The sequence below is a fragment of the Canis aureus genome, chromosome 2, assembly GCF_053574225.1.
Source record: "Canis aureus isolate CA01 chromosome 2, VMU_Caureus_v.1.0, whole genome shotgun sequence".
NCBI classification, from domain to species: domain Eukaryota; kingdom Metazoa; phylum Chordata; class Mammalia; order Carnivora; family Canidae; genus Canis; species Canis aureus.
The window spans coordinates 63,739,120-63,761,786 of NC_135612.1; the positions used below are offsets into that span (position 1 = coordinate 63,739,120).

The following is a 22,667-nucleotide window of genomic DNA, read 5'->3' on the forward strand; positions in this document are numbered from 1 at the left end:
CACTTGTTTATTTTACAAATATATATTGAGCACTTGCTCTATACTAAGGCTTCTACCAGGTATCTTATGGCTTATGGAATCACTGGAACAATGTTTCAAAAATAATTTGCCATAACTAACCTACAGAGTCTCAAAAGTCCTTAACAGAAAAGGAAAGTGTCAAATTTACTAGCATTTGAAAATTATCTTCTCTTAAAAAGTTAATAGCTCCTCCTTCTCCAGAGTCCCTCAGGCAGGAGCTGTCGGAGCAGCGGGCTGCCTGTTCTGAGCACCAGAAGGACCTGGAGGCGCTGCAGGCCGAGCGGAGGGCCGCGGGCGGCTGGGGCAGGCGGCAGGCCGTCGCCCAGTGTCCAGGAGACAGCGAGGACCTCGCCGTCGCTGCAGAGGTCAGCGCCCCCATTCTGCCCACACCAAACCCCTCTTGGAGCGGCGTCAAGGCTGCCAGGAGAAAATCATAAAGGAGGGGCTCTGGGTGCTCATCGTTCCCTTCTGAAATGGGGAGGGCCCTTGGGAGATGCTTGATGGGCCTACAGACTCCCATTTCGAAAAGCAAAACACAAGTTTTAAGCGCCGCATGTTATTTTAAATTCAGACACAGTAGCATTTCAGAGTGTCACTGCCAGATAGGCCCTAGCATCAGCCAGTCCGCGTTACTCCTTCAAATCCGCGCAGAGTGCCTCAGAACACCTCCCCAGACAGCCGTGCAGCCACAGTCCCACCTGGCAGGCAGCGCAGTGACCTCCTCCCAGCCCAGGCCTGTCTCCCAGGCACCCACCGTGTGCCACACAGTGTCAGGTACTCATCTGTATAAGGGCTGCAGTCACTCCCTCCTGCTATCAGAATGACCTCCCAAGGGCCGGCAATGAAAAGCCTTCACCCACTGGCCACACTTGGTATCTGCAGCCATGTCCCCCTCTGCTCTAAACGTGGGCTCTCTGTCCTGCTTCTGGGCCTTTGTATGTGTCCACTCCCTGCTTGGGATGCCTTCCTCCCTCCCCAGTTCCCAGCTCACCCTCTGGGCCAGGCGTCTCCCCTCCAATGTTAGTGTATGTACTGCTGAAGCGAGCTCGAGGGGGCCCCCTTCCTCACCTGTGACCTCGCGGGTCTCTGAGCAACCAGAGCACTTCTGAGTATATAATTCAGCTGGCACTGGCGTCTACTGCATGGTCCAGTGAGACAGCTGTCATATCATGGGTGCTCTTCATGGGTGTTCCCAAGTGGGCTAGGAGTCTTTTGAGAACCAGGCATGTCTGCCTCATTTCATTTCCACCCCTACTCTCCACACTCGGCACAGCAGTCTGTGGATGCCGATGATTAGTTGGGGTCCCAGCCCTGCTGAAGATCCTGGGGACATGGGGACCGGTCACTCAAGATTTTGCTGGTACTGAGCACCTGAAGACGATTTGTGTTTAATGAGAAATATTAAATGACGAATCACAAGGAGCTCAGCCTGGTCAGTAAAGTCTAGTGAGGGAAGACAGGATATATTCCAGCAAGTGTTCTGGATTGGTGGGAGCCACCTATGCCTGTGGAAGGGGGCAGGAGGAAATGTAGGATTGTGACAGCTGTGATGATGAGCTCCCTGAGTGCTGTGCATAGAACCCCAGGATTACTGGGTAGATGAGGGGATACCTGGCCACCAGGTGCCTGCCCTTACCTTCATCTCATCGGAGAGAAGCCCTGAACCCTCTGGGAGGAACAGCAAGGCCTCAGCTGAAAACCCACCCAGAGAAGAAATGTGGGAGTATTAGCAAGGAGGAAGAGCCCCAGGCAGCAGGAGTGATCAAGGGGAGGGAGGGCACCCAATAGAGGGAGGGATGCAGCCTTAAGTTGGCCACCAGTGCAGGTAAGTGGTGTCCCACCTGCTGGGGTCTTCTGAGGAGCCCTGTGACCTCATTCTCTTGTCTGTCCCACCTAGGGACAGGGCTCTTTCTCCCATTAGTCAAGGATGGCCCCACACGACCTTAACTGAGCTCTTCCAGGTTGTATGTATGGGAGTGCCAGGTGCTCATGTGCCCATGGGTGTCACACACATGCAAGCCCCAGGCCAGGAAGCAAGAGGTACAAGGCATGGGCCGGGCTGCTCCCTGTGCAAAGCTGTTCCGTCCTCGTGTGGAATAAGCAAATGCAGAAACCTTCGGCCTGTTTGACGGGCCTTGCAAACTGCAGCATTCACTAACCCGGGGTTCACCGGCCCCATTTAATTTAGACATAGAGTTCCCGAATTTCTCTCTGAACCCCTGGTGTTCAAGCGTCATTTCATTTAGCAAGCGTTTATTTGGCACCTCCTGGATACCAGCCACTGTGCCGGGTGCCCTCAGACTGGAAAACTGGAGGGGAGATGGTGCTGCCAGTCCGGGCGAGAAGAGAAAGCTGGTGGCCTCTCCCCAGGCGGTGCCGTCCGGAGGGGAGGGCGCTCTGGGTGGAGAACCAGCAGGGGAGCCCAGGAAGCGGGGGAGCGCTCGGGCTCGGGCTCGGGCTCGCTCTGAAGCCACATCCTGGGCTCCCCGACGCCCTTGCTAACCTCCCGAGGGCCAGACTGGGCCAGCCCCCGACGCGGGAGGACCTGGAGATGGGCCGTGAGCCCTGCATCGCGAGCAGGAGGCCGGCGCGGGCTGCGGCACGCCTGGGGCGCCCTGAAAACACCTCCCGAGTCCTCTCTCCCCAGGACGGGGGCGGCCCGGGCCAGGCCGGCTCCCCGAAGGCCGCCGCGGAAGCAGAGGCGGACGAGGCGCGCGGCGTCCGGGAGGAGAACTCGCAGCTCCGCGACGCGGTGCAGCGGCTGCGGGCCGAGGTGGAACAGCACCAGCAGGAGGCGCTGCAGCTCCGCGACCAGCGCAGGTGGGTGTCCAGGCCCGGCTCCCGCCTCGCTCCTCCCCACGCCGAGCCTCAGATCCAAGGCTCACCCACTCGCCATCTCCCCAAAGGAAAGACGCCCTGATGCTAGCACTTCCCTGGTGCTACTCCAGCCCCGTGAAAAGCGCTAGTGCGCTGGGCCCAAAACTGCAGAGCTGGGCAGCCCCGGTGGCGCAGCGGTTTAGCGCCGCCTGCAGCCCAGGGTGTGATCCTGGTAGACTCGGGATCGAGTCCCACATCAGGCTCCTTGCATGGAGCCTGCTTCTCCCTCTGCCCGTGTCTCTGCCTCTGTGCGTGTGTGTGTGTGTGTGTGTGTGTGTGTGTGTGTGTGTGTGTGTGTCTCATGAATAAATAAATAAAATCTTAAAAAAAAAAACCTGCAGAGCATTTGCCCTGGAGTAAAGAGGGAACCCGGTTTCCCTACAAGTCAAGGAATTTATGAAATCAGACCCAACCATACCAAAAGCATCTTAATTTTTTTTTAATTGTATTTATTCACTCACAAGAGACACACAGAGAGAGGCGGAGACAGAGGGAGAAGCAGGCTCCATGCAGGGAGCCCAATGTGGGATTCGATCCCAGGTCTCCAGGATCACACCCTGGGCCAAAGGCAGATGCCTATCCACTGAGCCACACAGTTGTCCCCCAAAAGCATCTTCAAAACCAACCTTAGGGAGACAGTGCGATGGAGTAGTTCAAACAGTGCCATGTGCTCTTTAACCAGCTGGGTGAGCTCCTGGAGTCCGCTAACTTCCCCAAGACCATGCCCTCATTCATCTGCAAGTGGAGGTAAGACCACCACCTCTCAGGAATGTCCTGGAATGCAGTGAAATGGAAGCAAGATTTAGCCCTGGCCCTGGCTAACTTGGTCAACCGTGGTGGTTACTGTTACTGCCTGATCCACGTTGGATAGCTCATTATCAGTCCTGAATTCACAGCTCTTTACCCCCCTTACTGGAAAGTTTAGAACTACAGATGGAATGCAGGGGTAGGAGGTGCTGAGAAGGGGTCCCACAAGCAGGATTCATCCTGGACAGCACAACTCAGAGACCTCTTCCCGGGGTCCTGACTTTACATTCAGAACCACTCCCCCACATTTTCTCCCCCACCCAGCCACTCAACAGAGGGTAGAGAGACCCCAATGCCCAAGAGGTTCAGTCCCTAGAGCCTGGGCAAGTCTAGCTCTGCTTCCATCCACCCGCAGGCTGCTGGAGGAGGATCAGCAAGCCCAGCGGGCCCGGGAGGTGGAGAAGCTACGCCAGGAACATCGGAAGGAGATGCAGGCCATGGTGGCAGATTTCAGCAGTGCTCAAGCCCGGCTCCAGGCCCGGCTAGCTGCCCTGGAAGCTGAGTAAGTGAGGCCTTGGGCCCCAGGTTAGGGCCCAGCTTAGGCCCCTAGTTGATGCATTTTATTAGGGTAACCAGCTCATCACAGTGTGCCTGGGACTCCCCCAGTTTTGAAACTACAGGTCCTGAGTTCTAAGAAGCACTTCTGTCCTGGACAAATGTGGGTAGTTGGTCACCCATCACTTTATGAGTCTGCATTCTCATTGTGCAGATTCTGTGAGGAATCATCACTGCTTTGTGGACTTGGTTTGACCCACATGCTGGGAAATAATCAGAAGGATCAAGGCTACTCTTTTTAATGAACATTTGGCCCCTTCACATAGAAATTGTTACTCCCCCAGACACATAAAGGAAGCGAGGACCCTCATATATGTGTGCATGCATTCATTTATTTATTCAACAGATGTTTATCAAGAGCCTGCTGTGTCCCCGCACTCTTTGAGGCTCTGGAGTAACAGCCTGGAGCTAAACAAAGTCTAGGCTCTCATAGAGCTCGCAGATTCTAGATGGAGATGCAGAAAAGAAAGAAGAAAATAAACATTTAACTTCATGGCAGGTAGTGAAAATGCTAGAAGGAAAACAGGATCGGTGTCTAGGGAGTGGCAAGGGTGGGCCAGGAAGTCCTCCCTGAGGAGATGACACTTAAGCACAAGCAGGTGAGGAAATGAGAGCGCCATCTGGAGGAAGAGCATTCCCAGCAGCTACAACAGCAAGTGCAAGGGCCCTGGGGCCTACTTCACATAACTGAACAGCTAGGAATAAGTAAGAAGATGAGTGGTAGGAATTGAGATTGCTGGGGTAGCTGGGAGGGATGAAGGAGACCCTGCTCTAAACAGGAAGGAATTTGGATATGTTCAGAGTACACTGGGAAGCCACTGCAAGGCTTTGAGCAGGAGTGACCTGGTCTGATTTATCTTTTAATGGGGTCTCTGGGTACTGAGAGGAGAAAAGACTGGGAGGTGGGGAGGGTCAGAGTTAGCAGCAGGGAGACCAGTTGGAAGGTGAAACCACTTACCTAAATGTCAGGCAGCACTGAGTGAATCTAAATGTCGCCTGTCTGACCCTTAGATTGTGCTCTTTAAAAAATGTTCTCCGCTGTCTCCAATACAAAGCAAATCATCCAAAATCCAGAGGGGAAGGTTTTATGGGCTAATGGACACTTGCCACATGCCAGGCTCCATTATCTCCTTGAATCCTCACAACCACCCAGTTTCATGCCCATTTTTTTTTTATGAGGGGCACCATGCTAAGTGCTTTTAATTGTATTAACTCAATTTAAGCTCACAACTTGATTCATGCCCATTTTATAGAAGAGGGAACCGACGGTTCCAGGGAAAGGCTACATAGCCAGAAAAAGGCAGAGTAGGGATTAGATTCCAAGTCATCTCGTGCCAAAGTCCCCTCTTATCAACTCCAGTCCATAGGTCATCTGCAGCCCTAACCCTCTCTGGCTCCCCACCATGCCTTGAGTTCTTGCCCTTGGCTTCAAGGTGAAGGGCGGGGTACCAGCTGCCCGGCTGCCCTGCCCGAGAACCAGCGCATGCCATGCTCCCTATAGGCCAGCAGGTGGCGCCATAGGCACGTCAGCATTAGCGCAGCGGCGGCCGGGGAGGGTGGTGCCTCGCGGAGGGGCGCGTGTCCCTCGGGAGACCTCCCTGATTCCTCTTTTTTTTTTTTTTAAGATTTTTATTTATTTATTAGAAACAACAGAGAGAGAGAGAGAGAGAGACACAGGCAGAGGGAGAAGCAGGCTCCATGCAGGGAGCCCGACGCAGGACTCGATCCGGGGTCTCCAGGGTCAGGCCCTGGGCTGAAGGCAGCGCTAAACCGCTGAGCCACCCGGGCTGCCCGACCTCCCTGATTCTTGATGCTTCACTGAGGGCAGCGTGTGTAGCACACACAGCCCTTTGGCTCCTTGGCCCCGCAGCCTCCGGGGAAGTAGCAAAGGTCAGACTGGGAGTCGGGGTCCTGGGCTCCACCCTGAGCTCTGCAGCCAAGCTCCCAGGGCCTTGGTTTCCCGCTTCGTGAATAGATTGGTTGGCTGGCCAGGCTAAGCTCAGAGCAGCGCCCCCGCCGCGGGTCCTGGTGGTAGGAGGCTAACTGCATGCCTGCTCCTACAGACTCAAAGATTCCGGAGAGAAGCCAGGGAAGGGCGCGTCCAGGCCCGAGGATGCTCAGCTCATAGGCCGCCTGCAGACCCGCCTGAAGGAGAGAGAGGAGATCATCAAGCAGCTCATGGTGAGGCTGTCAGGGCCAACGCGGGGCCCTGCAGATCCTCCGGGAGGGCCATTTACTCTGCACCTGGCTCTGCTCTGGGTACCTGCAATTTTAATCCTGACAACCCTAAAACCACCTCCAAAAGATCCTTGATTCCTTTTGCCTATTATCTAAAAAAAAAAAAACAAAAACAAAAAAACAAAACAAAAAACAAAACAAAACAAAAAACAATAATACAGGAAAATAAAGCAAAAAAAATCACTCAAGTCCCCCAGCATCTACCTGATGCTGAGTGGTTTATTTTTTTTAAACCTACAGAATTGGGAAAATCTAAAATGGCTTGCCTTCTGTTTGAATTTTAGTAGAATCAGTCAAGCCAGTCATTGTTTATTGACCTTCCTTTTGCAAAAATGACTACCTGCTTTGCCGTTAGCGAGCCACCCCCTGGACTCCTTAGGGAGAAGAGTTTTCTCCTTCTGGTTCTGCATCCAACAGCCACCAAAGCCTGAGGCCATTTCTGGGGAATGCCCCTCCCTCCGCCCACCCCTGCCTGGTCACACAGCCTGTCCACCTCACATCCCTGTGCCCTGATACTTCCTCCACCGCTTTGGGCATCACCCAGCCTCTTGGTGCTCATGGGTCTGGTTGGAAGCATATCACCCCAGCTGAACTGGCAGGGACCGCTTCCCCTGGCTTACGTTCAGCCCTGGAGACAGTGGGTCTCCACTCACTCCTGTCGGTGTAGCCCACAGTGGGATAATCAGCCACATCAGAAGTGCAGCCGACCCCCCTCCCCAACCCCGTTTCTACCTCTACCACTTTAGTCCAAGCCCATCAGATGCACAGTGGAAAAACATTGGTCTCCCCACTCACTTGACTGTTGCCCACATGCTGACTTCACATCAACCACAGCAATCTTAGGAAAATATGTCAGATGACAGACAGCACGGCTCTGTTCAGCACCTCCCATGGCCTCCCATCCTTTTCCAAGTAAAATCCACAGTCTTAGAGTGGCCTGCATGGCCTCACGGCCTTCCACACACACAGCCATGTCTCTCAGATCTCAGTCCCATTCCCATCCCTGCCCCAACCACTGTTTCTTGTCAGTACATTGATGAGACAATCAGGAACATTTCACCACTAGCTGAAAATTAGATACTAAGGAACAGCTTGTTTGCTAAATATGACAAAAGTATTATGGTTGTGTGGGTTTTTTTTTAAAGAGTCATTATCTCTTAGAGATATATATTGATGTTTTTATAGATGAAATTATGCAATGACTGGAATTTGCTTTAAAAATAATACAGCAGGAAAGAGAAAAGTGAACAATGACACACATAAATAAGGTTGGCCATATAGTGATTGTATCTGGGGTTTGTTTTCTTTGTCTTAATTATTAACTTTCTGCAGTAGACTCTTTTCAGATGCTAAGAGTACCTGGATCATAAGCTTGCCCTTTCCTATACAAGAGAAGCTGGGGACTCAAAGGCCACAGGAGTAAAGGTGCTTCCTCAGAGCCTCAGGATGGCAGCTTGATCCCCACTGACCCCCCCTCCCCTCCCCTGACTCTCCTTCACTCTGTAACCTGCCCTCACACAGCCATCTTCCTTTGGGTTAAACCCAGTGCTGTATGGTTGGGCTCATGTGGACTCAGTTGTATTGTTCTTCCAGGAGGAGCGAAGATTTCACTATGCAGCCTTCCCCAGTGCCATGTCGCATCGTAATCGATCCTTCTCTTTCAATCCTCACCCAGGGTATCTGACCCCTTCCATGAAGGTAATTTGGTTTTCTGGTTTCAAGCATTATACAATTTGCTGGTTTCGTTTTCCTGAAGGTGACTGGAGCTCATTTGTCAGTGGGCTGGCATACATTCAGAGGGATAGCCATTGGAAATAAGACTCACAGGAAATACTCCAAATTACTAACAAACAGTATTTATATCTGGCTGGGCAGATTATGTGTACTTATAATTTTTTATGGGTTTTTTTATCTTCCAAATTTCCTATAAATAAACATGTCACTATTAATAATGGTTACATCTAGGGGACAGGAAGGAGAGTAAAGAGCAGGAATCTCTCACTTCTTAACTTTTTTTCCCTGTATATGTTTTTGGAATTTGTCATGATTAGAATATTCACATCCATATTTCTCATCTATCACAAAATCCTAAAAGTGCTAAAAAATATTTTTTAATAGTTCAAAGGACAGTAAACCTAACCTAACCTGAACTGATGTGAGCTCATTTATAATTTTTTTAGGGGTTTTATTTGTTTGAGGAAGAATGAACACAAGAGGGGGAGAGGAGAGAAGCAGACTCACCACTCAGCAGGGAGCCCCCCATGGAGCTTGACCCCAGGACCCCAGGATCATGACCTGAGCTGAAGGCAGACACTTAACCAGCTGAGCCACCCAGGCACCCTTATAATTTTTATATATGCCTCTCAGTGCAGCAAGATCTAAGTTTCACTCTAGAAATCGTAACACTTGTGAGGACAATGGGCCTAGCTCCAGCTGGGGGTTTTATATGGCCTTCTAAAGTCTAAAAAATTTTTTTTGAATTACAAAACACATCCATGCCCATCAGTTTTAGATAAGAAATTGTGAACATATGCATTTCTTAAAACATAAAGTGGACTGGAGAAAAAAATGCTTTAAAAACTAACATGTAAATATGTAAATAAAATTATCGCCTCCCCTCCCATAGAGTTTTGGTTGGGTGGGCCTTTTTGCTTTTACAATAATGCCTCTTTGGGGTGGCACTAACAGGCCTTTCTTTTCATACAAAACAGAAAAAGAAGATGGAGGAAGTCCCTAGCCGAGTGGTCAGTGTGCCAAACCTTGCCTCCTACGCAAAGAACTTTCTGAGTGGCGATCTGAGCTCGAGGATCAGTGCCCCTCCGATAACTAAATCACCCAGCTTGGACCCAAGCCCCAGCTGTGGCCAGCCTTACAAACCCACCCAGTCTCTAGATGTGAAAACTGCCACGAGGTAGGGGGAAACTAGAATTTCCAGTTTCCATCAATAGAAGGGGAGTTTGGATTCCCTTCTGGCACCTCTTCAATACCCAGCATTCAGGCAGACATAAAGAATAGCAAAACAAGCCCTGCCTTGGACAAATTACAATCCAGCCAAATGGGAAGGCTGTGTAAGAGGAAGAATGTCATTCTTTAGAGGAGGTACTATTCTTGGTGTCAAAATCCAGAAAGCCTTTTGTTCCCCCCACGGATGATTAGACAAGGGACACTGAACTTAGTTGGTTGTGTCGGCGTGGGTAACACAGAAGATGGACCCTCATCATCTGACCCTGAGGTCTGGATTCAAATTCTGGTCCTCCTTGTTTTTAGCTAGGTGGCGTTGGGCAGGTTACTTGACCTCACTGGGTCTCCACTTTCTCGCCTCTAAAACAAAGATAATATAGCACCTATCTCATCAGACTGATTTGGAACTAAAGGAATGAATCTGTGAGACATGCTTAACACAGGACCTGGTACAGAAGCATTGTTTATTTCCACTATTATTATTAAGGTTATTTCTCAAGATTTATTGAATCACCTTGAAGTTTTAAGACCTCTTCATCTGTGGATTTGGTAGCTGAGGCAGCATGATGATCTCAGATACCGTCTTATTTTCCCAGAAACCCTTGCAACATGTTTCTCTTTTGGGAATGTGAGTTTTCCCTTTATTAGTTCTTCCTCCTATCCAATCTTCCATTCAGAGGCAAAATTTTACTTTCTAGGCTTGCCTGGAGCCCTGAGCACAGCCCTCTTTAACTGCTAGAGCCAACTCCTGACTCTGGCCTAGGGTTCATCTCAGGAGCACACACCTGTGTGTAAAGCTGGGTTCCCAGTTTTATATGAAGCTTCACAAATGCAGATAGAGACCATTCAGGCAGATATACAACATACTTTGTTGCTTACTTTTCCTCTTTTCAATTTATTAGGCTAATTCCGCAGTCTTACTGAGATGCTAGAACATAGTAGATAGCTTTGAAAGAAGCCAGACATTGTAAGGCTGTGATGATTAACTATTTCACTCCTTATTTTTTTATGAGGTTTATTGTTTGTGCCTGAAATAAGGTTACATGATATGCTTCATTAGTCTTTTTTTTTTTTTCTCATTAGTCTTAAGTAAAACCGAAGACTTATTTTCAAAATGGGAATTAGGTGTTTCCCTCCCCATCCCCATCTTTCACAACTTGTTTCCAGCTATGAATGTTGGCCAGTTACGTTGCACTGTCTTTCAAGGAGTAAAGAAGCAGATTTTTTACCTAAAAGATAGAGATGTATTAAGTCATTTGCTGAGTAATCTTCAAAACTACCTAACAAAATTGTTTGTTTGCTTGTTTTTAGGACACAAGATGGTGAAACAGCCCAACCCAAAGAAGTCCAGCAGAAACAGGGCTCTGCCCACCAGGAATGGTTTACCAAGTATTTTTCTTTCTAAACTGATTCTTGGGATCCATCACAAAGAGGACATTTGAAAAACATTTCTTTTAAAGCATCTGATTGAAGGAATGAACTAAACCAACCAACCAACCAAATAACTTGCTTGTGATATGATTTATATATAATAGTCAAAGCAAATTTTGGCATTAACATTTCCTATTTCATTGTGACACCAGTGCTTAAAAAATTTCTTGCCATTAAGATAAAAAAAACTCCACACAACCCCCCCCACAAAACATGTTATCAAGACGCACCCATAGGAAAATGTTATTGATGTTGCTGACAACCTTCACATTGTATTTCTAGTGTCCGTAAGATTTCATTCTGCTTTATGGAGTATCAATCAGGCTTTGTGATTTCCATGGTCTACTTTAAAAGTGGTTTCATTTTTCCTTAGAAAGCTAGTGTCATCTCCATTTAGAAAGTATTTCTATGTAAATGACATTATTCCAAAATGCACATTCAACCTCAGTAGGAAGAAGAAAACAAACTTTGAAACACTCATGAAAGCCAATTAAAAAAAAAACAAACGAGGCAACACTAGGAGTGGACTGTAGCAGACCTTGGCATACGTGGATTGAATGCTTTGACTTCAGAGGTCCAGGACATGAAGTAGACTATAGAGGAGATAACACCTACCTCAAAAGGGGCTTTGCAAGAATTAAGCAAAATATTATGGGTAATGATACCAATCAGGACTTGGAATTAACCACTGCCAGAGTTTTCCCGTGAATAACTGAGACTCGCCCCATCATACCTCAGTTTCAATGACTATAGTTTCAAATTGGTCACTTGTCAAGGTTTCTAGAGTATTCTATGAAGTCAAAGATCTACTGAACCCATGGTCTTTGAGCTTGGGCCCTTTGCCTCATGGTGCATTGCTTCCCCACTGCATGGATGCCTGGCACAGTAAAGGGAATCGGGACTGGCCATTCACGGTGCTGACCTGTCAGTCCACACCGAATTGTCTGCCCTTCTGACGGAGGAGTGCGACTGGACAAGACAATACAATTTGGGCCAAGTATGTTCTCAGTCCTTTGGTGCTGGCCCCACAGGTGGCCGTAAACAGTTGTTTATTCTATGCACTGTCAAACCTTTGCTCTTTGAATAAAATTAAACTGGGCAATAAAAACAGCTGTGACTTGTATTTACCCAAAGAAAAGTGAAATTAGATGAAGACAGAGCTTGGAAACAGGAAGTTCACATCAACCTCAATTAGATCATCTTAAAAGTAGCTGCTTCCATATGTCATTTGAGAAATGCAATTACAACTCACAATTTAAAGGTAAAATCACTATCTGATCAAAACATGTGGCCCTTTAATTTCTTAAATACCAATACTTGTTACCAGACATGTAACATGCCATGTTATTTTTCAATATCATATTTTTAAAAAGATTTGAGAGTGAGCACACATAGAAATGGGGAGAAGGGGCAGCGGGAGAAGGAGAAGCATATTGCCAGCTGAGCAGAGAGCCTGATGTGGGGCTCCATCCCAGGACCCCGAGGTCATGATCTGAGCCAAAGGCAGATGCTTAACTGAGCCACCCAGGTGCCCTAGTATCACATTTTTTTTTTTTTTAGTTATCTCGTTTCCTGCTTAAGGTAAGCACTGTAAGATAATGCTTGTATTTTGTGTTTTTAAAACTATGTAGATCTGTTTATTGAAACCTTCCAACACTGCAACCCCTGATGACTGTCCTTTAACTCAGCAGGACACCTGCTGCAGGGACTGAGTATTGAGACTCTACATCTATTTAATTTCTTTCTTGTTGTTGCAAGTGAGTGAAAGATGGTTAAATTTCTAGATTTTACCCTGCAATAATTACATCTTTGTTAACTAAATCTATGCATGCTTCTACCATTTATTTCTTCAGGACATACTCCTTGAGTAAAGCATCAAAACATACAGGTTTAAGCATTCTGATGTAATAAAATTACCATCCAGAAGTTTTTTTTTTTTTTTAATTATTTATTTATGATAGTCACAGAGAGAGAGAGAGAGGCAGAGACACAGGCAGAGGGAGAAGCAGGCTCCATGCACCGGGAGCCTCATGTGGGATTCGATCCCGGGTCTCCAGGATCGCGCCCTGGGCCAAAGGCAGGCACCAAACCGCTGCACCACCCAGGGATCCCCATCCAGAAGTTTCTATCAAGTTTACACCTTCACCAACAGGAATAAAATCCTACCTCTCTGTACCCTAGATAATACTGACGAAGAAACTCAATTTGATAGATAAGACATTGTTCCAGTTTTTGTGTGCATAATCTGATTCTATCAATCTCTCAAGAGCGAGTGGTCCAGACGGTGATAGCTTGGGAAGAAAAGTGATGAAGAGGAATGAACTGATTCAGGATTGAGTCAGGAGGGAGAAACAGCAAGATCTGGTGATAAATCTTGGTAGGCCCTATTGCAACAGGCAATAGGGCTAACGTATTCCTGGAGCAAAACTGGAAAGGAAGATTGCTATAAAATGTTTCTTAATTAGGGTAGAAAAGAATGAACTCGCACAAGCAATGGTGGTATATCATGTACCTGAGCCTTTATTAGCTGTGCTAGCATCCATGTAACATCCAACACAATAGTTGAACTTGAGGCTATTTGGTCTCTACTCATTCTCCATGATCCATCTGGATTCTGCAAGGGCGAGGTTGAGAAATTAAATGGAGCTGTGTTATGGACTGTTCTCCCTATATCCTGGTAGCACTAATCTCCACCATCACCCTGAGGATGGAATTTATTATTTTTTTTTTTTTACTTTAAAGATTTATTCTATTTGTTAAGTGCTGTTAGTTTGTCATTATTCCTCCAAGGAGAGTCAAGACAGTGAAGTGATAACCAGCCAACTCCACTGTTCTTGTGTATAATATTCCCTCTTACTTTCCCATGTTTGATCCTTGTACTGTCAAAGTTTCCTTCCACTGGAACGTTTCCCTGAGGCACCACTGGTGGAATCTGCAGCCATTGGGGCACTGGTTACTACCATCATGGGTCTTCCTTGCCAGTTGGACAGTGCATGAGACAAGCCCCAAATCTCATCCTACTGTCTACTCTCTCAGACCATAGCCACTAATATCCATGTCAGGTTGTCCAGGAGCTATATCCCCAAACACAATGAGAGTTTTAAGACATTTACCTGGGGATTTCAATGCCCCCAGCTCAGAGACCACCATTTATATCTATAGTTGAACAAGTTAGGTTTATTTCTTGTTGTAGTAAGGGGAGAATGCTTATCATGGAGAATGGTAGGGCTTCTCAGAAAGTGGGTGTTAGAACCTATTTTAGAATTTTGGCTTTGGTTGGGTGATTTCAAGCACAGTCTAAGGATGCAAGGGCTTACTCTAGATTGGATGCTATAAACAAGTACGGGCAATTCTATGACTGAGGGCCTCAAAAAAAAAAAACCTTAACTGTAGGGAGCAGACTAGAGTGAAGATGAAGCTGAAAATGGTTAAAAGAAAAAAAACAACACATCATTTTAGCCAGAGGATGTTGGATGTTTCATGGATTATGCTGTAACCTTATTTTTTCCTCTGAGCTTAGACAAAATGACAAGGTGCTTTTGTCTTACATTTACATGGTCTCAGAGCAACTTTGAGGTTGGTATACTGAGACTGTTTATGTCCAACAGTAGAATAATACAGCCTAGTAAAGCTGGATCAGTGTCTGGATACTAGGGACAGGTTTTTCTCCCCCTTTTTTGGAAAAATCATGTGTAGCATGAAGGGGAGAGGAAGAGTAAGACAGGAAGAGCCTTCAGACTACGGGTGTAAGGTGACGCTTGTGAAAGGGAGGCCAAGGAAGATTTGGGCGAAAGAGGCTGACAAGACAACACTAAGGAGTCTTGGCCAGGCCAGGGGAAGCTCCAGAGCAAAGACTCCCACGAGGAGAGTCCCGTGTTGGGCAGAAATGACCTGGTGCAAGTACCCCAACTGTGCTTGGTTCACAGCCAGGAGAGCATGGCTTTCTGGGATGTGTGAAGCTGACCCCCAAAGGCGGAGCTCTGGTAACTGTCCTCTCCACAGTGACTCTCTTGAAGGGAGAACTGAGCAGCACTCCTCCATGGCCTCCAGGAGTTCGGGACCACTCAGAAATGTCAACATTGACAAGCTGAGTAGAAAAGAAAAGATGTAACAGAGAATGAATCCAAGTAAAGAAGATGAAGTATCCATTCCATTTTGCAAGAGCAAAGTGGTTAATAACCATCACAGCACAGTGATGGTATGGTGGGCGGGCAGCCTAGAGAAAGAAGGGACAAGGACAGACGCTGGAGACTGTGAACAAGGGGCAGGGAGATGGGCACCCAGGGTAATGCTGAAGATGAGAGATGAACTCTGTGAGCTGGCGGGAATGATCCAGTAGACTACAATGTAGGGGATGGCCACCACCCAACTACCTGGGACCCAGGACCCCAGTGAAAAGGCTGGTCTTATACAGGATAGGCACTTCAGGAGATGAAATAGCAAGAACAAAAGGATGCCCTGAGGGGGTGGGGAGGTTTGTCACTCTGGGAGTGGAAAAGTAAGGGAAATCCCAGCTGATAGTTTATCTCACTGAAGGAGACAGCAGCTCAGAGGGTTTGCTATGTTCATCAATAATTAAGAGGTCATTAAAAGGAAAAAGATACTTACAAACAAGTAAGATTGAAAAATTACTATTTATTTGACAGAAAATTTTTGAATAAAGAAATGGCAATTAATTGGTACTTACATGAATTCAAAATATTTTCACTAAGCACCAAATGGAATAGTTCTCAATCTTTTCAGTAAGAACCTCTTTATTACTGAATGACTGCCTAAAACTTAACCCGTTTATTTAGGTTTTTTAATCAAGAAATCTAAAGCTGCCAATCAGGGCTTCTAATTAGTGTGAGGTGGCCAGGTTAACAACCTTGATGTCATATAATGAGTAAAAACAACTTTTAAAAGCTTTGTTTAATCTATACTGGGGGGTTGGCCCCAGGCTCTATACTCTACACACATGCACACAAACAAAAATGAATAATAAGCATTACGCATAAAAGACAAATAAGTGGTCACTGTACATTCAGAGGGGAACAATGCCTACTTCTCATGAGGGGCACAGAGAGAGATACAAATCACTAACGCCCCCCCCCCCCACCCCGGGAGAATCAAACAAGGCTGGCAAAGAGACAGGAAGTCCTATGTCCTTGAGGTGCAGCAGAGAGGGAACGCAGAGGCTTCAGGGACCAGGTGGCATCCAGGCCAAACAACCATGAATGGATGGATGTCAATGTTAGGTAAGGAGGAGCCTTCAAGGCTGAAGGAAACAAAACAAATCAGGATGCCTGGCTGCAGAAGTACTGCCTGTTTAGAAAACAATAGAGCATTTGTTTTACATTAGGAAATGTAATCTGATAAGAGACTGTAAACAACAGAAAAAGGAAAATCCCATCTAGGGAGCACCAAGAGCAATGCCCTTCTGTATTTCTTAAGGGCAGCTCAATAGAAAATCTCATTGGTCCCTGTAACCAACAAGAGGGTAAAATGTCTTCCCAAACACTGAAGCTCCCATGATTTTTGAGGATGGGGAGTTTGCTGAGGGTCACCCCGTACAGCCCATTCCCCACCTAGACGCCCCAGTCCTTTGGAATCAATGTCACTTATTAGCAAGGACCATCCTTCGTGGAAAATTCTGCTACAAAAAACAAAAATGACACAAACAAAACTCAAAAGAGATGATCATAGCAAACTTTAAATTCTCATACTGCATGAATGCCTACCTCAACTGTCATGCTAAAAACAAGGTCTATCCCCTTAAACTGACTCATCCCTGCAGAATGTAAAAATTTATCATATCACTGCTCTTACTACACACCTCCACCCCAAAAAGGGAAAAATACCACACAATATAAACTTCCCCAAATAAAAGTCAACATCAACATAAGGATCCTACTGTACTATTACTACAGTAACGTAGGACATTATAATCCTTTCAATCTATTTACAAAATCTCATTCTGAGAGCTCTGGATGCATTACAAACATCACTGTATTAGATTCCTCTTCTTGAGGTAATTTAAAGTCTTGACACATGCAAATTTACCTATTTCTCTGTACTACCACTAAGGGATAATTGTCATAAAAGGTCTAAAACTAAAACCCTCATCCTCTCATTCTCAGATCATATCACACAAACTAATCTAAAATTGGAAACACAAGTCATACAAAAACAAAAACAGAAAAAAAGAAACACAAAAGGGAAATCTGTAAGTGGCATCACACTAACAGTCTAAACTTTGCTAAGGACAAGAAAATTTACTGGATTTACCCAAACTATAGAGGAATTTTATAAAGTACTCAAGAAATAACGCTTATAAAAATAAACGGAAAATTTTAGGTGAGCTCATCAAACAAAAATCATCTCTTTCTTTGGTAAAGAGTTCTTCCAAAATGTATCCGCAAGAAGTGATGTTCGTCAACACTGGGTTTAGGCTCACACACTGGATCACCTTCAGGCCGGCTTTGACTCAGGTTTGCTTCATTGGTGCAGGGATATTAGCAGACGCCTGCTCGAGGTAGGCCAAGGAGCCCTGAGGGATTTCAGCTGGCTTTTTGTGCTGCACGTTGATGTCCTCCAGTACCTGCTGCCAATGCCTCAGTTTTGTCAAGTGTTTCTGGACCAGAGCATCTTTCCGCTGTAATTCATTCCTCAGTTCTGAGACATCCTACAAACGAAGACAATGAAGTAAGAGCAAACTCAGGAAAAATGAAAATAGTTTCCGATTTGGTAAGAGCACTAAGAAGTAAATTCAAAACAAGAGAATCAATTCAACCACTGTACGCCCATTACCCTGGTTGGTTCCACTACCCAAACAACCCAGAGCCACTCCTCCAATGGAAGATGCCTGCCTAACACTGAGGGCTTTTATTTTTCATTTTCTTTTAATAAGTAATACAGACGTTCCAATATTCTAAAGTACCAAAAAGCAGCCAAAGAAAACCAGGCTCTTTCCCATCCTGGTCCCCAGGTTCCCAGTCTCTCCATCCAAAGGCTACTGCTCAGAATCTACAACACTGAGAATCTGAAACAAACGTTAACAACAGTCTAGAAAGAGTCCACGACCACTGTCCTATGCATTCAGAATGAAATATTAGAATCTCATATTTCCAGAGCTTTTTAAATGAACACTAGCATTATAATTCTTTTTTAAGGCCTGGCCCTGAACACACCTATGTTCTTACTCAAGTGTTCAAGTCAGAAAATGATCTGACATGCCAAAACTGTAAAAATATCATCTTACCCTTCACAGTCTCAGCAGCTGATATCAATGAATAAATAGAATGGTTACAGTTAATTGGGAATAGTTACTCCAAAAAGTACCAAAACCAATCATTTCGATTTAGAGCTTCTCATTAGGGGCATCCAGGCTTCTTGGGCAAGATGATTCTTATCCCTTCCACAATGCACAAGGCAGGCTTTGGCCCCAAACACGAGATGCCAATAAAGCTTCCTAGTCACTGTGACAACCCCAACACATTTCCAAATGCTCCAGTTTCAAACAACTGAGATAAATGAAATCCTGAGTCTCAAGGAACCTGAAACAGAACATTTAATCTTGGATTCCTTGAACAAAACTTGAACCCATCTCGTGTGTAAGGCAGCCAGGATGTTTCCTTCCAAAATGAGCTTGTCATCTACATTAATGGCTTCTCCACCTTTTTCAAGCAGCAGAACCTTTTCTGTAAGAAAAGTCTTCCATAAAAGCCAGCAAATGAAACTGCTCCATTTGAAGCCCATCTTGCCACCTCCACCCCCTGGCTCCACTACCGGCCCAGCTTGTCCTCAACACTGACAACTAGCAACGTTTATACTCATTTTATAAAGACCTACTGTAACCCATGGGAAAAGGGTGTGTATCTCATTTAAAGCACAGAGGGAACCCTGATAACATGTGCTCTTCCTTAAAGTTGAGGAGAAAAGTGAGTTCCTACCTCTTTGATAACTTGTTCTGGTTTCTGGACAGATAACTGCAATCTTTTTTGTAGGAAAAAACATTCCGTCTGTCTTGCAATATCCAGAAATTTCTGGATACACTGATCAACACCTTATTAAAAAAAAAAAAAAAAAATTAAGAAAAACACTAAATACATGTATCTTCCTCATAAATGAACAGTCAAAATATCAAAACATCACCTTTCCATAGATGTAATCTGGAATTTTAATTTTGGTCGCAGGAGTGATATTGACTCCCAACCCCCATGTATTAACCAACATTAAATAGCACATAATTTGTGCTTTTATGAGGTAAATGATACCTTACAACAACACAAAAGAGTTCCTCTGAAGAGAGAAAACCCAGAGATTTTAGCAATTAGCATCATGACTTCCAGTTAAAATGTAACATGTAAAATATGGTACAAAAAAAAGTCAGAAACCCTGGTTGCCTCTGGGGAAAGAATTCAGGTAGGGGAAGCACAAGGGACTTTTCTCTGTGACACCTTCAAAAAATAATCAGAACTTTTTTTTTTTTAAAGATTTATTTATCTATTTATTCATGATAGATGTAGAGAGAAAAAGAGGGAGGCAGAGACACAGGAGGACGGAGAAGCAGGCTCCACACCAGGAGCCCGACACGGGACCCGATCCTGGGACTCCAGGATCGCGCCCTGGGCCAAAGGCAGGCGCCAAACCGCTGAGCCACCCAGGGATCCCCAGAACTTTTTTTTTTTTTAAGAAAAAAATAATAATAATAAAAAAAGAGCAGTATGCCCTGTTGGCTGTCACTGTCCTATACCAAAAGGGAAAACTCATTTTAAGGGGATCATTATGAGTGACATGTCAATTAGTAAACTGAACAGCAGCATCTAGACACGGCTGCATAAATCTTACTCCCTGGAAAAGTTCTCTTAGGATACAAATGGAACTGAAACGCATCCAGTGTGAAATCAGCGGTTGGAAACCTTGCTGAGGGCAGCCCGGCTGGCTCAGCGGTTGGGCATCTACCTTCGGCCCAGGTCATGCTCCTGGAGACCCGGGATCGAGTCCCACATCGGGCTCCCTGCATGGAGCCTGTTTCTCCCTCTGCCTGTGTTGTGTCTCTGCCTCTCTCTGTGTGTTTCATGAAAACATAAATAAAAATTTTTAAAAAAAGAAAAGAAACCTTGCTGAATGAAGGCACGAACACAGTCTACAAAGAACGAATTCTTACCAGTTCTAATTTCTTCCTGATCCGTGCCATTGACGTAGTCCTGACTCACAAGAGAGGCAAAGCAGGCCTGTGTGACCCAAACACGGAAGAAAAACGTCATTCACATGTCAAAAGCCTTACTTCAGAGCAAGAAAGGACTTGTCTTGGAATCCTGCAGTGGGCCGACCGGGTCTGGAGCCCGGCGGAAAGGACCCAGGGCGCAGCAGGCTGACGTTACCCGTGGTGGATGAGCCAGTGTTCAACACGCAGGAAGGCGGGAGGGAGCGACCAGGAGTGGGCCCCAGAGGGGAGGCGGAGGGGGTGGGGGTGGGGAACCCGAACAACCGGCCGCGAACCCAGACGGGTCCCGGGCTGGGGGAAGGGCAAGCTTCAGGTCCACGTGCTTTGGGAAACCTGAACTTCACGTCTCCGCCCGCAGACCCGAGCACAACTCCGGCCAGCGCTCAGCGTGCAGACTAAAACAAGGGACTCAGGTTCCCAAGCCTGTGCGCCCCCCACCCCCCACCCCCCGCCCCGAATCTGTAAGCCCGATGCGGGCATCGCCGAAAGAGACAAGAGCCCAGGGCGCAGCTCGCCTTTCAGGGAAGAAGGGAGGCTGGGAAAACAGACGTGCCGATCTCATCTTACCTCAAAAGAGGACTCCAACTCGTCCACCAAGGTACTGTTAGAAGCTCTCGGAGGGCCCGGCGCGGCCTGAAGAAGCGAAGCCTGGCCCCTGGAGTCCCCCGGGTGCCCAGGTGGCTGCCCGGAGAACATGCCTCCCAGCGGAGCCGCCATTTGTGGAACGACGCGCTGGCGGGGGCGGGGGGCGGGGGGCTGCGCCTGCGCAGGAACTGGCGCCCGCGGCTCACGTGACGCAGCCCGTCACGTGACTCTGCGGGCGCCGTAGGCGGACCTCGGGCTCCGCGGAAGCTGCGAGTGCTGGTTTCACTTCGGCCAAGCCTTCTCGGCCTCTGGGCTCAGGTAGGCGGCTGGTGGAAGGCGGGAGGCACCCAGTCATTGCGCGTTATTGAGCGTTTCCCGCGCTCCAGTGACTAATCTAGGCCCCGTGGATGGAGCGGGAACAAACTGGCAGAGTCACTCCTCAATCCTCTGTGCGGAGCGGCGGGTTAGGGCTGAAAACACTTGCGGGTGTTAAAGCTCCTCCCGCCTTAGGTATTTGTGCTTACACTAAAGCCACTATGCGGTCTTTCAGTAGCTTCCCTTTAGCACTAACTTATCTTTCCAGAAGCAAAGTTTTTTTTTTCCCCCGTTATATTTTTCACAGTTACCTGCATTTACCGAGCCTTCCATGTCCTAGGCTCTGTTTATTCTGGGATTTTAACGATCACCCGAGTCTCTCTACAAGTCTACTACTGTTTTTGTGGGAAAGCGACAAACACACACACATATATATAGCAGTACCGCATAGAGGTAAGTGCTAAGAAGAAAAATGAAGCCCAATGAGATGGCTAGCGATGGATTTGAGATGGGTGGTTGAAGTCTTTCTTAAAGAGATCAGGACAGACTGACTAGAATGAAAATTTAACCAGAAAGGTTTTCTAGACCGGGATGGGGGGGCTTGAAGAACCTGCCTGGCATATTTTAAGGAACCACAGAAAGGCCAGTAGGGCTGGAGCCAGGGAGGCAGAAGTAGCCAGAAAAAGCAGAGGCTCCCCTTTGCTCATCAGGTCTTGGAGCAACAGTGATCTTAGGAGCACCTGGATGGCTCAGTGGTTGAGCATCTGACTTCAGCTCAGGCCGTGATGTCCTGGGATCGAGTCCCACATCAGGTTCCTCACAGGGAGCCTGCTTCTCCCTCTGCCTGTGTCTCTGATGAATAAATAAAATAACAGAAACCAAAAGTAATCTTCCTGGTGTCAGTTTAAATTAGCCCCACACTCCCAGCCGCTCCACCCTGTTTAGTTTTCTTTATAGCTCTTACATATTACCTTGTTCATCTGAAATGGCCGTGTTCATCTGTTTTCGTTGACAAAGTCACCGGACACAAATACACCAACAGGAGTGGGAGTACAAGCTCCGTGAAATTAGGGTCTGCCTTCTTGTTCACCTGTATTCTCAGCACCCGAAACTGCCCGGCATATTTGTTGACTGAACAAAAACAACACCATAAGGAACTAGGGGACTCTAGTAGTTCTCAAACTTTAAGTCTTAGGAACCCTTTACACTCCTAAAATATTGAGTACTACAAACATTTTTGTACTACAAACATGTATGGGTTGTGTCAGTATTTATTCAATTAAAACTTAGAATAGGTAAAATATATAGGTATTAAAAACAATCTAAAAATATATTTTAAATAAGCCAGTTAACGGTATTAATATCTTAAATATATGTAACTTTTACAAAAACAAAAGAGTTGGAATCACTTCACATTTTTGCAAAAGTAAAAGACACTTCTCATCCACATGTAGTCTTCAACTCCAATTGCCAACTGGGACTGCAAGAGAGCCTTGAAGCTAGGTGGTGATACACATTTCCCAGCTTGGATTTCCTATGACCATGGGGCTGCTTCAGTTTTGGATTCCCTACTTCAGCTACCTCTTAATACTACCATATTCTAAACCACTACTGTTTTGGATTTGGTGCTCACCATAGCCATGCCTAGTGCTGATAGACAGACATGGGA

General features: G+C 46.6%; 2 protein-coding genes and 1 long non-coding RNA gene across 7 annotated transcripts in view; 2 read left to right on the forward strand and 1 right to left on the reverse strand.

The window, feature by feature from the left end:
* The window catches only part of FAM184B (family with sequence similarity 184 member B), a 132,962-nt gene extending 120,964 nt beyond the window's left edge, over positions 1 to 11,998 (forward strand). The window contains exons 12-18 of one of the 2 annotated variants that reach the window (XM_077876774.1): positions 223 to 386; positions 2,669 to 2,841; positions 4,061 to 4,207; positions 6,324 to 6,441; positions 8,092 to 8,196; positions 9,210 to 9,409; positions 10,771 to 11,998. In XM_077876774.1, the coding sequence (XP_077732900.1) occupies positions 223 to 386; positions 2,669 to 2,841; positions 4,061 to 4,207; positions 6,324 to 6,441; positions 8,092 to 8,196; positions 9,210 to 9,409; positions 10,771 to 10,864 (1,001 nt within the window). In that variant the 3' untranslated portion in view covers positions 10,865 to 11,998. Of the gene's footprint in view, positions 1 to 222; positions 387 to 2,668; positions 2,842 to 4,060; positions 4,208 to 6,323; positions 6,442 to 7,833; positions 7,924 to 8,091; positions 8,197 to 9,209; positions 9,410 to 10,770 lie in introns of those variants that run through there. The other variant, XR_013367244.1, reaches the window with a different exon arrangement.
* A 1,389-nt stretch (positions 11,999 to 13,387) lies between these two features.
* Positions 13,388 to 20,849, reverse strand: MED28 (mediator complex subunit 28). 3 transcript variants are annotated; one of them, XM_077876804.1, is made up of 5 exons: positions 20,666 to 20,849; positions 20,039 to 20,105; positions 18,822 to 18,934; positions 17,339 to 17,554; positions 13,388 to 13,504 (listed from the first exon to the last, which is right to left on the reverse strand). In XM_077876804.1, the coding sequence occupies exons 1-4, from the start codon at positions 20,813 to 20,815 to the stop codon at positions 17,357 to 17,359; spliced, it is 528 nt and encodes a 175-aa protein (XP_077732930.1). In that variant the 5' UTR covers positions 20,816 to 20,849; the 3' UTR covers positions 13,388 to 13,504; positions 17,339 to 17,356. The 3 variants fall into 3 exon arrangements, with proteins under 3 accessions (XP_077732930.1, XP_077732927.1, XP_077732917.1); XM_077876801.1 differs by lacking the exon at positions 13,388 to 13,504 and adding an exon at positions 15,506 to 16,194 and having other exon boundaries at positions 20,666 to 20,848; XM_077876791.1 differs by lacking the exon at positions 13,388 to 13,504 and having other exon boundaries at positions 15,506 to 17,554; positions 20,666 to 20,848.
* LOC144300579 (uncharacterized) lies at positions 20,123 to 21,886 on the forward strand. Of its 2 annotated transcripts, XR_013367328.1 has the most exons (3): positions 20,123 to 20,311; positions 20,457 to 21,451; positions 21,709 to 21,886. It is a non-coding gene; the product is annotated as an uncharacterized LOC144300579 (long non-coding RNA). The 2 variants fall into 2 exon arrangements; XR_013367317.1 differs by lacking the exon at positions 20,123 to 20,311 and having other exon boundaries at positions 20,342 to 21,451.
* The last annotated feature ends 781 nt before the right edge of the window (positions 21,887 to 22,667 follow it).